The 15,395-nt window shown below is 46.4% G+C and overlaps 1 protein-coding gene across 1 annotated transcript in view; it reads right to left on the bottom strand.

The window, feature by feature from the left end:
- LOC129323641 (alpha-1-antiproteinase F-like) overlaps positions 1-15,395 on the bottom strand; it is a 33,873-nt gene that overhangs the window by 10,684 nt on the left and 7,794 nt on the right. The window contains exon 2 of the mRNA XM_054970170.1: positions 13,255-13,938. Within this exon, the coding sequence (XP_054826145.1) occupies positions 13,255-13,918 (664 nt within the window). The 5' untranslated portion in view covers positions 13,919-13,938. The remainder of the gene's footprint in view (positions 1-13,254; positions 13,939-15,395) is intronic.

Here is a 15,395-nt window from a genome sequence, read left to right as displayed (position 1 = left end):
GTAATCGAGGGGAAAAAGGTGAGAATAATGAAAGAGCTACCCAAGAGAATTTTGATGGAAAGGAAAAAATATAGAGAACTTACCCAGATCCTGAAGGAGCTAAATATAAGATACAGATGGGAGATACCAGAGGGTTTGTGTTTTGAATTCAAATCAACTAGAAGTACCATCAGATCACGACATGAGATGGAGATGTTCTTTCTTGAGAATGAAAAAGACTTACCTAAGAGACCTAGAATATAATTATGGAGTGTAAAGTAATATCTTGGAATGTAAATGGACTAAATTCACCTTCCAAACGCAAGGCTATTTTTCATTGGCTATTTAAACAACAATGCAGTGTAATTTGTTTACAAGAGACCCATGTTAAAAAACAAGATCTAAAATATTTAAAATATAGCAAATTGGGTAGAGAATTTGTGACTGCAACTAAACAAAAGAAAAGAGGAGTTGTTTTGTATATTAAAGAAGAGCTACAACCTAAAATGATATTTAACGATTTGGAAGGCAGATATGTGGCGGTGGAATTTATTTGGAATATGCAAAAGATTTTGATAGTGGGAATTTATGCACCAAATGGAGCGAAGGATAATTTTTTTAAAGAATTGATGAATCAACTAGATCAAGTGACATATGCTCAAATAATTTTGGTGGGCGATTTTAATGGAGTGGCAAATTTGCAAGCAGACAAAAAAATGAAGGGAATACAAAAGAAATTTGAAATACAAAATCAGGAGAATTTAGAAGATGTTTGGAGAAGAAGTAATCCTAAGACTAAGCAATATACTTTTTATTCTGTGAGACACTCATCTTTATCGAGAATTGATATGATCTGGGCTTCAAAGGACTTAACAATATGGACTAAGGATGTTAAAATAATGCCTAAAGTGAGCTCAGATCACAACCCAATCATGTGGAAATTTGGAAAATGTGTGAAAAAGTATAGATGGAGAATTAATGAAGACTTATTACAACACCAAAGCAACCTAGATATGTTACAGAAAGAAATCAGATTTTTTATACAATACAACTTAGACAAATCAGTGCCAACGCATAAGGTATGGGACACTTATAAAGCTGTTATGAGAGGCATCTTAATGGACTTAAATGCAAGAGACAAGAAAAGAAAAGAGGAAAAACGGAAAGAAATTCAGGAAAAAATTAAAGCTAAAGAGATGCAATTAAAGAAAAGACCAGGGAAAAAGAAATTACATCAAGAGATATGGATGTTACAAGAATAAATAAGAGTTATGGAGAATAAGGAATTGGAGTGGGAATTGAAAAAGTTAAAACAAAAGACATTTGAAGGGGCCAACAAACCGGGGAAATATTTAGCTTGACAATTGAAAAAAAGAAGAGAAAAGAGAATGATAACTAAGATTGTGGAGAATGACAAAATGTTAACGGACCAATCAGCTATAAGTAGAGTGTTTTACAAGTTTTATGCTAAATTATATCAGAGTAAAAGGGTGGATGTGAACGCTATTGACCGATATTTGGACAAAATTAACTTACCAGTAATACCAGAAAAGTTGAGAGAAAAACTAAATGCAGAAATAATTTAGAATGAGATTTCAGAGGCAATACAATCGACAAAGCTGGGGAAGGCACCATGACCTGATGGGATAACGGGTAAATTTTATAAGGTAACGGTTAAAGAAGTGGGGCCTTTCCTGAAAAAAGTGATGGATGGAATATTAAAGGGACAGGACATACCAGAAACGTGGAACGAGGCAAATATAACACTGATTCCAAAAGAGGAGCAGGATTTGGCTAACATGAGGAACTATCGACCTATATCTTTACTCAACAATGACTACAAAATTTTTGCTAAAATATTGGTGGAAAGACTGAAAGAGTGGTTGATTGAATTTATACCAGAAGAGCAAGCAGGATTTTTGCCAAACAGACAGATTAAAGACAACTTAAGGACAGTGTTAAATGCAATAGAATATTATGACAGACATTGTGAAAAAGAAGTTGGTTTCTTTTTTGTGGATGCTGAAAAGGCGTTTGACAATTTAAATTGGGATTTATGATCGCCATAATGGAGAAATTACAGATGGGGAAAGGCTTTATTCAAGCAGTAAGAACAATATACAAAGACCAACGTGCAGCAATTGTGATAAATGATGAATTAACTAAGAGATTAGAAATACAGAAAGGAACAAGACAGGGGTGCCCATTGTCTCCATTGTTGTTTATTATGGTTTTGGAAATTTTGTTAATGCAGATACGAGAGGATGACGAAATAAAAGGCATGAAGATCAAGGGATTTACATACAAACTAAGAGCTTTTGCAGACGACGTAATGGTTATAGTAGAAGATCCGATTCAAAATATGCCTAAATTGTTGTCTAAGATAAAAGAGTTTGGAGATTTAGCAGGATTTTATGTCAATAAAAGAAAATCAAAGATTTTGTGTAAGAACATGACCAAGCAAAAACAACAAGAATTAATGGACATTACCAGCTGTGAGGTAACACATAAAGTGAATTAACTGCAAAGAATATTGATTTATTCAAGAACAATTACGAGAAGCTGTGGCAGCAAATAGATAGAGATATGATTAAATGGAATAAGTTAAGTCTGTCATGGTTAGGAAGAATAGCAGTAATTAAAATGAATGTGTTACCAAGAATTATGTTTTTATTGCAAATGATACCAATAATAAGAGACAACAAACAATTTGATAAATGGCAGAGAAAAATATCGGACTTTGTATGGGCTGGGAAGAACCCCCGAGTGAAAATGAAAGTGTTATGTGACGCTAAAGAAAGAGGGGGACTACAACTACCAAACATACGATTATATCATGAAGCAATATGTCTTGTCTGGATTAGAGAATGGATGTTATTAAAAAACCTTAAGCTCTTAACACTTGAAGGTTATAAAAAGCTCTTTGGTTGGCATGCCTATTTGTGGTACGATAAAATTAAAGCTGACTCTATGTTTTTGCATCATTATGTAAAGAGAAGCCTCTTCACTGTTTGGTTAAAATATAAAAAATAGTTGGATGAAGGTATTCCGATGTGGGTGGTGCCACCGGAAGCTATTGACCCAAGAATAATTTATAAAAGAGAGGAATGCTTGACCTACAAGGAAATGCTGAAAGTGGAACAAAATATGATCAAGATTAAAACAAATAAGGAGTTATCCTCCCACTACGGATGGTATACACAGATTAAAGACTTGTATGACTCAGATTGTTGGGAATCTGGATTTAAAATGAAGAACTCTGAATTGGAGGAATGTATATTGCAAGATGGCAAAAAATTTATATCTAAAGTTTATAAGATTTTGTTTAAATGGCACACAGAGGATGAGACTGTTAAAGTACAGATGGTGAAGTGGGCTATAAAATGTAACAGAGATATAACAACGGAGGCATGGGAATACTTGTGGAAAAATACTTTGAAGATATCTATGTGTACCAATCTTAAAGAAAATATCTATAAGATGATGTACAGATATTTAATGCCAAAGAAGATAGCAAATGGGAATAATCAAATGTCAGATAAATGCTGGAAATGTAAGAAACATGAAGGATCGTTTTATCACATGTGGTGGACTTGTGAAATGGCAAAGCAGTTCTGGGGGAATATTATAGAAGCTATGTCAGAAATTTTACAAAGGCAAATAAGTAAAAACCCAGAATTGCTATTGCTAAATTTGGATTTAGAAAGGGTTCCCGTACAAGACAGAACACTAGTATTTTATATGACAACGGTGGCAAGGATTTTATAAGCTCAGCTCTGGAAGACGCAAGAAATACCATCCATAGAAAATTGGATACAAAAATTGCTGTACATGGCAGAAATGGACAAACTAACAAGGAAGCTAAGAGAACAGAATTCAGAAGAAATTTTTAATGACTGGGGAAAATTGAAACAGTATTTAGAGAAGAAATGGGACGTGAAGGGGGAGTTATGGGGGCTAGATAATTATTAACTGAATAACTAGAGAGGAGATGTTGATCTTTACAAGAAATATAGGTAAGTTAGAAATGTAATTTATGGTTTAGAAATGTATTTTAATATGGAAAGCATTTAAAGAAGGTAATTAAGGCTATAAGAATTAATTATAGAAGTTAAATAGAGATATTAGATGTAGAGGTGGACAGCGGGTTGGAAAACTGTTGGAAGTCTAAGATAAGGAGGGGAGAAAGGGTGGAGGAATAAGAAAACAAGGGGATTAATGGAAAATCTGTATTTTTTTCCTGTCTTTTATTACTCACCCAATTAAAAAAAAATTAAAAAAAAAGAAAGGGGAGCCTCCACATTGTCAACCAACTGCATCCTTACAATCGGCCGCATGATCACAACCAAGCTGTGTAACCAAAGGGAGAGCAGTAAGATAGCCGACAGCAGCTGACTGCACCCATCCACCTTCCTGCCTCACCATAAAGGACCAGAATTGCAGGACACATTCCCACCCAGCTGAAAGAGGTCCCATCAGTCCCGTAGACAGGGTAACCACCACGTTGTCAACCAACTCTTCCCCTATATGGTACAATCGGCTGCTCGATCGCAACCAAGCTGTGTAACCAAGGAGGGAGCAGTAACAGGATCGTCTCTTATGAAGCAGGGGCAGACCTGACCCGCCATCCTGCCTTTGCGGAATGTGGGGGATGGGCAGGACAGGAGGGGGAGACAACGCACAGTCCCACTCTCACATCGGCAACATCTCCGGAGCCGCCCCTCATGCCCCAAAGCAGCAGCAGCAGACCTCAACAACCTTCCTGCCCTCGCATACAGCATGTGCCCATGGAAAGGGGCGTTCCATGCTGCACAACCATATATGCAACAGCTCTTGAGCTGCCCCTCATGGCCAAAACCACCACTAGCAGACATCAACCACCTTCCTGCCTTTGCAGAAAGGATGGGGTGGCCTGGAAAGGAGAGGTCGCGGGGAGGAGTTGGAGCAGTTTCAGAGAGGGTGAGTTCGAATGAGGGAATGTCCATGACCTTGATTGGAAGAGTTGCAAAAACGGTTGTTTGTCAAAGACACATGGCAGAGCAGGACTGGAAAGGCCCAAAGAAGGTGGCTGTGGCATGGTAGTTCCCCGTGCTCAAGAGCAGTAGCAGTCGGCACCACCCACCTTCTTGCCTTCATGGAAAGGACATCAGTTGTGGGACCCATTCCCCCCATGCACAGAGAGGTCAGCCAGTGCACATGGATAGGGGTGCCCCATGCAGCTCGAACCTGTCAATCTCAGCATGAGCAGCTGAGCTGCCCCTTGGGGTCCAAACGGGCAGCAGCAGACAGCACCCCTGCCTTCGTGGAAAGGGTGGGAGGGAGCCATACCCCCTGCTCAGAGGGGACACCAGGTGCCATGGATGGGGGGGGGCGTACAGTGCCACTCTGACATCAGCAACAGCAGCAGAGCTGTTTCTCGTGGCCAGCAGCAGCATCAGCAAGCAGCACAGCACGTTCCAGCCTTCGCGGAAAGGACGGGATGGGAAAGACAGGAGAGGTTGGGAGGCATCTGAGCAGATCCAGAGGTGTGAAGAGGGAATGGGAACTCGTCTGGAAGAGGAGGGCAAAGGGTCATCATCCATGGAAACAGCCCCGAGAACTGAGGGAGGCTTGAGCCCGCTGTGGATGAGCTGGGCTGGCCACAACCCTAGGGGGGCTCAGAGCCCGGGGAGGTCCAGGTCCACGGGAGGGTGCCCCAGTAGGTTGAGGTTCACCTTGATGAACATCAACATGCTCACCAGGCGGGGACGGAAGAGGTCTCCCAGGTGGGAGAACACCCACTCGCTCTGCACGCTGGTGGAAAGGATGTTGGTGCCGACGATAGACAGGTCCGGCCTGCGGTCTGATTTTCTCGCCCAATACTGCAATGGGTTGGCATGGGGGGGAGGCTCGGTGGGCTCCGAAAGGTACTCACGCACCATGGCCCCTGCTGAGTCCTCTACTGGGTGGGACCCGGGTGGGACCTGCCCGCCGTGCTGCAGCCAACGACGCTGCCCACCGACGAGGCGCACAGATTGAAGATGTCCATGGCTCTTCCCTTGCCTGGCTCTCTTCCCACCTCCTGCCCCTCACCCTCCTCCTCCGCCGCCTGCCCCTCGCCGCTGCCCAGTTCCTTGTCTCCTGCCCTCTGTCTCTGGAAACGGAGCACTGCTCTGCGGAGCTCCTTCTTCCAGTGCTGCATCTGCCCCACCTGCATGGCAATGCTGCCCTTGATGCAGGGGTCACGGAGGGAGGCAAGTTAGTAGGGTGCCTCGCGGTGGAGAGGATGCAGGCATTCAGCGACACAGGCATGGATCCTCTGGAGAAATTCCCGGACCCTGGGGAGCAGCTCTTGCCGCTGGAGCTCCTGGGCCAGAAACTGGTCAAGGCCATGGATCATGGGGAGGACCTAACCCAGGCTGGCCTCGTAGGAGTATAGGAGCTCTGTGGCATCCTTGAAGGGCTTGAGGATCTGGGACATCTGGTCAAGGACTCTCCAGTCCATGGCGCTGAGGCCCAACTCCTCTCCCCTACTCAGCACATCCGAGGACAATAAGATGTCTTGCACCACGCACTGCTGCTCCACCAGACGACAGATCATGTCGTAGGTGGAGTTCCAGCGCGTGGGCAGGTCCTGGAACAGTTGGTGCTCGGGGTCCCCTTCCTCTCTCTGCCTCTGGAACAGCTCTCGGGACGAATTGATGCTGCGGGAGAAGTGGGAAGCAATGAGACGGCAGCTGTCCAGCACACTGCGCGTCCGCAAGGTTCCCTCGTCCCAGCTGTCCCTCAGCTTGCTCCCCAGCCCGAGCACGTCCCGCATGACAAGGTGCAGCTTTTGTGCCATGCACACCAGGCCCGGGAGGGATGCCTCTCTCAGGGCTGCCAACATGTTGGCTCCCGTGTCCATGACCATGTAGCCATGGTCCACCCCAGACATCCACTCCCTCAGAGCCGCCTTGACAGTGGTGGCGATGTTCTTGCCGGTGTGGACCTCATCCATCCCCCGGGCCTGAAGGAGAACCACTCTATAGTCTGGGCTCAATTTGGGCGCCTTTTTACATCGACCAGATCTTGGCCTGGGGAGGTGGAGTTCCTGTGGTTGCCACCAGTGGGCAGTGATGGCCAGGTACTCGTGATGGCAGCCGCTCTACAGGTCGGCCGTGAAGTGGACTGTTCTGCCCTTGGTGGCTGACAGGTCTCTGTGCACCATGTCTCGCACCGCCTCATACAGGGCAGGCATGACTCGACGCCAAATGGTGCACTGTGATGGCATCGAGAACCATGGGGCAAAGTGCTCAAACAGCAGTTGGAAACCCATGCCCTCCACGACCAACAGGGGGAAGCCTTGCAGGGCGATCATCTGTGCCGCTGCACGAATTTCCGCCTCCTGAGCCCTTGACCTCACCCTTTTCAGCGGCACCACCCTCGACCCTGAGGGAACAACTTCCCCCAGGGAGGCCTGCCTGAGCCTTCCGCTCCCACCAGCCGCATCCTCGGGGCAAGGCTTCTTGCTCTGGGTGCATTCTGGAGACCCTCCCACCAATCCTGGATCAGACTCACTGGTGGCCCTCCGTTTTCCCCCGACAGAAGTTTTGCTGCCTGAGGACAGAGACCACAGGCTCGGGTGGTACCTTTTCAGGTGCAGAGTGAGGTTCGACGATGACAGGTGCTGCAGGTTGTTGCCTCTTTGCACCAGGGGCCCACACACACAGCACCGCACGGGGATCATTACCAATGGCCCAAAAGTGCCTCCAAACGTTGCTTTTCAACCGTGGCCAGCTTATGGTTCCAGGGGAGGGAGGACGAAGGGTTGCTGCTGGCTGTGCCACGGTGCTGGCAACGGAAGACGGAGTGGTGGGTGGATTGCAGGCAGGGACAGCAGCACCGGTAGTTTGGGATGGGGACAGGCTGGAGGTTTCCTCGAACCCCAACCATTCCTCCAAAGATCCCTCGGCCTCCTTCTCCTCCCCAAAAATTTTTAGGAGTTCCTCTTCCGCCGCCAGCAAGAGCTCTTGGGCCTCCTCCACAGCCTCAACTGATGATTTGGGGGGAGTGGGACTCCCTGCTGCTCCAGAGCCCTGTGCAGCACTGCTTCCGGTGCTGCAACTGGGACAATCCATGCACTTCCCCCCACGACCACTCTTGTCCCCCACCCAGAGCCCCATAGTGCTAGCCAACAATTCAGGAGGAGATGACATTGTGTGAGCCCTCAGTCGAGGTGCCCACTGAGCTTGGTCCCAGAGCCAGGCAGCAGCCCTGGAACCAGAGAGAGAGAGGGACTAGAGTCCTAGCCCACCACCACTCCCACAGACATGACCAGGCACTAATGTATGTGAGCCCTCAGCCAAGGTGCCCACTGAGCTTGGTCCCAGAGCCAGGCAGCAGCCCTGGAACCAGAGAGAGAGAGGGACTAGAGTCCTAGCCCACCACCACTCCCACAGACATGACCAGGCACTAATGTATGTGAGCCCTCAGCCAAGGTGCCCACTGAGCTTGGTCCCAGAGCCAGGCAGCAGCCCTGGAACCAGAGAGAGAGAGGGACTAGAGTCCTAGCCCACCACCACTCCCACAGACATGACCAGGCACTAATGTATGTGAGCCCTCAGCCAAGGTGCCCACAGAGCTTGGTCCCAGAGCCAGGCAGCAGCCCTGGAAGCAGAGGAGATAGATCCCTAATTCCCTATCCACTAAAGCCCAGCACAATTGTACTCTCTCAGTCTCTCTCTCTCTCTTTGAGAGAAGCAAACGCAAGGTAAAAGAGGCAATTGGACCGCTGTTGGGAGTAGATGGAGAAACTCTGATGCAGGACAGAGAAAAAGCAGACAGGCTTAATGACTTTTTTGCCTCTGTTTTCTCCCTGAAGAACTCAGGGACATCTAGAGATAGTAGAAAATGTGGCAGGACACCTGAGTGGCTAATTGACATTGACAGAGAGGTAGTGGAGAGGCGTTTGGCTGCACTGGATGAATACAAATCCCCTGGGCCGGATGGGGTGCACCCAAGAGTGCTGAAAGAACTTTCCAGAGAACTTGCAGAACCCCTGTCCATCATCTTCAAGGCCTCCTGGAGGACTGGGGATGCGCCACAAGATTGGAGAAGAGCGAATGTTATCCCAAACTTTAAGAAAGGGAGGAAGGATGACCCGGGAAACTACAGGCCGGTCAATCTGACTTCTGTTGCTGGGAAGATATTAGAGCAGATTTTAAAGGGATCAATCTGTAAGCATCTGAAGGACCACTCAGTGATCCGGGGAAGTCAGCATGGTTTTGTTCCTAACAGATCTTGCTAGACCAACCTGGTTTCCTTCTTTGTTTTTTTTTTTTAATAATTTTTTATTTTTTAATATACAAAACACTACACAAGACTATCACAAGGGAAGGGAAAAGATGGAGAAAAGGGAAAGGAGCGGGGAGATTAGGAAAAAAAAGGGAGGATAACCTACAATCAACACTACACTTCAATGTTTTCCCTTCGTACTGCCATAATAAAAAAAATAGCTCAATAAGATAATGATGGAGTGGTTAATCATACAGAATACACATTCCAAATTCTAATTAAACATTCCTCCACCTTCTGGGTCCCGGACGCAATTCTCTCTGAGCAGCCGCCACTGCGGTGCTCGTCTCCTCCCCCCCCCCCTCAGACTTCTCCCTTTCTTCCTGCTTGGTGCACTGGAATTCCGGGTTTTTCTCTTCAAAATCCTTTAGTTGATCTTCTGATAATATCTTATAGGCTTGATCTTTATGTCCAAACCATATTCCTTCCGGAAGTAACCATTTATACTTTATTCCACGGTCCCTCAGAAGAGCTGCGAACTTTTTGTACTTAAAACGTCTTTTCCGGACTAGAAATGGAACGTCCTTCAGAATCTTGACTTTATTGCCCATAAAGTCCAAATCCGCATTGTATGAGTTATATAGGATAGTGTCCCGAATCTTTTTAAATGAAAAGTCAATGATGATCTCGCGAGGCAGCTGTCGCTTTATTGCATATTTTGAAGAAGCCCGACGGACCTCCAAAATGGCGCTTTTGACCTCTTCTTTAGTTGTCCTCGCGGGTGTCGCCAGTAGTTCCGAGACCAAACCCCACAGATCCTCATTTTCCTCCTCTTTCATATTTTGGAGGTGCAAAATTGTCTGCGTTCGTTCCACCTGTAGCCCGATCAGCTGGTTCTCCACCAACTTCAGCTCTTTTTTCGTAGCCTTCACAAGTGACGCACTTTCCAGAGCAGACTTCTCTGCCCCCCCCGCTGCTTCCTTAATGGTTTTCACTTCGCTTTCAATTAAGCCCACCCTTTGATCAGTTTCGTTCAGCTTGTCAACAAAGGGTTTTATAGCTTCCACCCCCGCCCTGCGCACCAATTCTTCGAGCGAGTCTCCCTTCTGTAAGGTAGCCGAGATTGACTTACCCAGAGCGGGACTTTGCTTCTTTGCAGCCATTTTAGGGGGGGGGGGCGCCAGCCGAATTCTGGAACTCACCGAAGGGGAAGAGCGAGTCTTCTTCAGATCCACCACTCCTTCACAAACGCTTGTAGAACAGAAGGGATTCGCTTGTTTACAGGCTTCCGCCTGTTTCTTTTATTTGCCGTTTCTCATTGCCCGGCGGCACTCAAGGCGCCGCGCACGTCTGCCGGCCTCCATAGGGACAAATGGGCAATTCCCCCCCCCGCATAGATTTCGGGGGGTTCTTCCCGCAGCGTCCTGGACCCTGCCTCCCTAACTGGGAGTCCTGGGGGCTAATCCTTGCAGATCAGCCGCCCGGTCAGGGTGCTCGGGCGCTTCCTCCCGGACCCGCGGAGAGGAGCGTCCGACATGGCTGAGAAAACGAAACCGAATCCCTGGTTTCCTTCTTTGATCGAGTGACCAGCTTACTGGATTGGGGGAACTCTGTTGACGTGATTTATCTGGATTTCAGTAAAACTTTTGATAAGGTCCCCATGACATTCTGATGGGCAAACTGGAAGACTGTGGAGTAGACTATAGGACAGTTCGGTGGATAGGGAACTGGTTGGAGGACCGCACTCAAAGAGTGGTGGTCAACTGCGTTTCATCAGATTGGAGGGAGGTGTCCAGTGGGGTGCCGCAGGGCTTGGTTTTGGGCCCGGTACTTTTCAATATTTTTATCAATGATCTGGATGAAGGGCTGCTCATTAAATTTGCTGATGATACCAAATTGGGAGCAGTAACAAACACCCAAGAAGATAGAATTAAAATTCAACAAGACCTGAATACTCTGGAGAAGTGGGCAGCTGTGAATAGGATGCAATTCAACAAAGACAAGTGCACAGTATTACATCTGGGCCACAAAAATGAGAAGCACAAATACTGGATGGGGGATACACTTCTGGGCAGTAGTATATGTGAAAGGGATCTTGGGGTAAGAGTGGACTGTAAACTGAATATAAGCAGTCAGTGTGATGCAGTGGCAAAAAAGGCTAATTCAATCCTGGGTTTTATCAAAGGGGCCATAGCATTGAAATCGCAAGAGGTCATAGCCCCTCTCTATGCTGCCTTGGTCAGGCCACACCTGGAGTATTGTGTGCATTTCTGGAGGCCTCACTTCAAAAAGGATGTGGACAAAATTGAGAGGGTGCAGAGGAGAGCGACAAGAATGATCAGGGGTCTGGAGACTGAGCCCTACGAGGAAAGGCTGAGGGCCTTGGGAATGTTTAGTTTGGAGAAGAGGAGGTTGAGGGGGGACATGATTGCTCTCTTTAAATATTTGAAAGGCTGTCATTTGGAGGAGGGCAAAGAGCTGTTCCAGTTGGCAGCAGAGGGTAGGACGCGAAGCAATGGGCTAAAACTACATGTACAAAGGTACCAACTGGATATTGGGAAAAACTTTTCACGGTCAGAGTAGTTCAAAAGTGGAATCAGCTGCCTAGGGAGGTGGTGAGCTCCCCTTCACTAGCAGTTTTCAAGAAGAGGCTGGATGAATACTTGTCAGAGATGCTTTAGGCTGATCCTGTACTGGGCAGGGGGTTGGACTAGATGGTCTGTATGGCCCCTTCCAACCCAATGATTCTATGATTCTTTCTCTCCAAAAGCGGCAAACAACAGCTCTGTCCCACTCCACCGCTAGGAGAAAGTGAAATCCAGCCTCGGCGCACGTGGCTATTTATAAGCCTGGGTCCCATAGACCAATACAGGAGGGCTGTGTTTGGCCGTCAGAGCTGCCTCTCAGGGTTTGCAGGGATGAGATTGGAGTGCCCATGGCTACAGAACACCCCTTCCCCCTCCCTCCCTTGGGTGTCTTCTCCCAACTGGTGAGTGCATTGCTGCTCTGTGGTTGGAAGGAAGCCCTGCTGATCAAGGAAATCTGGGCTTCCATTCAGGTTTCCAGGGCAACAGAAGGAGGGGAAACACAGCTCAGGCATTCCCCTGGCTCTGTTGCCAGGGCAATAGATTGCTGGCATCAGAGTGTCTGCATCCAGATCAGATACCAATCGACCTGATCAAGCCCTGAACAAGCTCCCCCCGCCCCCGACCGCTGGATCTGTTGACGTGGACGGCACTGATCAGCCAGGTCCCGATGGCACGAACGCCATTATCGGGGGTATTTTCCGATCGTAATGCCGATCGTGCCCATCTCTACTCGTAAGTTCCAGCTTCAGAACATACATTCCATAACCCTAATTGTTCAGAGTGTAACAAGGCTAAAAATACACCCGATAACCACATTTCCAGAAGATGTTCCAGAAGAAGATCTTAACAACTGAAAAAAGCTAGCTTCTGCTTCTTCTGAGAAGGTGGAGTTCAGAGTGTAAACAGCCTTAATGTGGGCAGGTAACCCCAAAAAGGTTACCTTCTTTGGAGGTTTTTAAGCAGAGGCTAGACTGCCATCTGACAGCAATGCTGATTCTGTGAACCTAGGCAGATCAAGAGAGGGGAGGCAGGAAGGGTTACATCAGTGCTCAGTTCTTGTGGCCCCTTCTTACATGCCCAAGGTAATGAGAATTGCCACCTTGGGGTCAGGTAGCAATTTCCTCCAGGCCAATTCAGCTAGGATCCTGACAGTGTTTTGCCATCTTCGGGGCATGGAGCAAGGGGTCACTGGGTGTGTGGGGAGGGGAGGTTGTTCTGAATATCCTGCATTGTGCAGGGGATTGGACTAATGATCCTAGAGGTTCCTTCCAGATCTATGATTCTATGAAATCTAATGGACATCTAAATACTACGTAAAAGGAGTAAAATAAAATAAGAAAGAAGTTGTTAATGACAGTGCTGGTTTTAAAACATAATATTATGTAGATTGTGTTCTGTAATAAAATAAGCCTGGAAAAACAAAGTGCCTCACCTGTCACGAAAACACAGTTTACAAGAACCGTTGCCATTTCTGGGTCTAGACCCTTGACAACATCCACCAGTTTCCCGTGGGTTTTACTTTCTATGTAGCTGTTGATCTGGGTCACAGCTTCTTCAGTGTTCTTGAAATCTGCAGGAATGACATCTGCATGGAGCAAATCTTGAGCCTTATTCAGGATCTCCTGTTGCAGTTGAAATTTGTCAGCTGTGAAAAGGGCACTCCCAGGCCTCAGCTTAAGTTTAGCCTCTGGACGGTACAGCCATTGTAGGAGGTGGTAGACTCCGTCATCTATTTCCTGCAAGCTGTTCACAGACTGGTTATAGCAAAGTCCTGAAAGAATCTGATCGACCGTGTTTCCTTTAGCTCCCAGGGCTACCAGAAAAAAGGCATTGATAATGCCCACTGGAGAAAATAAAATGTTTTTTCCATCAGTGTCGGGATGCACCTGGTAGTAGAATTTAAGGGTAAAATCAAGAGCACTTGGGGCTATCTTCCAATAGGACAAAAGGCCATTCTCTTGGTGACTTTCAGTTGGTGGTTGGTCCTCCTGTGGATGTTCATGCCCATCGTGGCCACCCTGGTGTCCAGGGACATGATGGCAGTTGGCAAGCACACAGAGACCAGCAAGTAGCACACACAGGTAGATATTCGACATGGTGCCCTTTGGGAGAGGACCTATACAAAAAAGAAGAGAGTCATATTCACATTGAAGACCTCAAGAATATAATGAAAGATGTTTATTTGCCCTGTAATCAAAATGTGCCATCCTTGACTTCATACATTGAAGAACACACAGTTTAGGTCTGGAGTTCGCACCCTTTATAACACTGATGACAGTTATGAGATCACCTCAGTTCCTGTGTGTGAGGAGCCCAGTTTCGATTGGGAATACAGAATACCATGAGCTTCCGTCTTCCCCTCTTCCTAATAACAACAACAACATTTGATTTATATACCACCCTTCAGGACAACTTAATGTCCACTCAGAGCAGTTTACAAAGTATGTCATAATTATCCCCACAACAAAACACCCTGTGAAGAGGGTGGGGCTGAGAGAGCTCCTAGAAGCTGTGACTGACCCAAGGTCACCCAGCTGGTTTCAAGCGGAGGAGTGGGGAATCAAACCCAGTTCTCCAGATTACAGTCCCGCACTCTTAACCAGTACACCAAACTGGCTCTTCCCACTTTCCTGACTCAAAATGATCTATTGAGCCCACCGTAGAAACCCAGGGAACATGAGGTTCTCCCCAGTGGCAAAACTGTGCCCACCACCAGCTCCCTATTGCCAAGAAGCAACAACAACAACATTCAATTTATATACCGCCCTTCAGAACAATTTAATGCCCACTAGAAGCGGTTTACAAAGTATGCCATTATTATCCCCACCTTAGCAAAAGAGAGGCAGCTACTAATCAACAATAAACAAAGAAGGTGCAAGCACAAAAGTAGGCATAAGCAATGAATCAGTTACAAAGTATCAAATGTGTTCTATTGGAGTACCAACACTCTCCAGTATATCAAGAAATAACATTCAACAGTGAACACAAAAACAGTTAATTGACCAGTGTACAAAGAATCAAATTAAGTACAATGGTTAGATAATTCCAAGGAAGAAATTGGGTCCAAAAACGGTAAGTCCAACAGAGTAAATATTTCTTTTCAAATAAACTTCCTTTCTTCCAGGTAGAAAAGGGAACCAAAGGGCTGCTGAATAGCTGCCTGTTGTGCCCTGCTGAATAGCTGCCTGCTGCGCCCAACAGTCAGGGCCGGCTGAATACTGCTGTTTCGTGATGTTCACGTCATCAGGGGCGAAATTCTATCATTAACAACATAAAAAAGTGTAACAGTGCACATATAATCAACCATAACATGATACTTATAAAGAACAAAGTATGAAAGACCACCAGTCAAAAGTAAATTCTTACAGAGTGCACATGAAGTCAAACAGTCAAAGATGAGTCTCAGCCAGTATCATATGGCACAGTAGCACCCTGCAAAGCCACCGGGGCAATTATATATCAATGAATAATAACAGGGAAGAGATCCTGACAAAACTTACTGTTTTGTATATACATCAACAAAATACAACTTACAAAAAACAGGAGAGATCAAGGTCACTATTCAAGCCTCTG

This window comes from Eublepharis macularius, chromosome 2, assembly GCF_028583425.1.
Source record: "Eublepharis macularius isolate TG4126 chromosome 2, MPM_Emac_v1.0, whole genome shotgun sequence".
NCBI classification, from domain to species: domain Eukaryota; kingdom Metazoa; phylum Chordata; class Lepidosauria; order Squamata; family Eublepharidae; genus Eublepharis; species Eublepharis macularius.
Note: the sequence above shows the minus strand (reverse complement) of the source record. Positions and strands in the feature narration are given on the sequence as shown.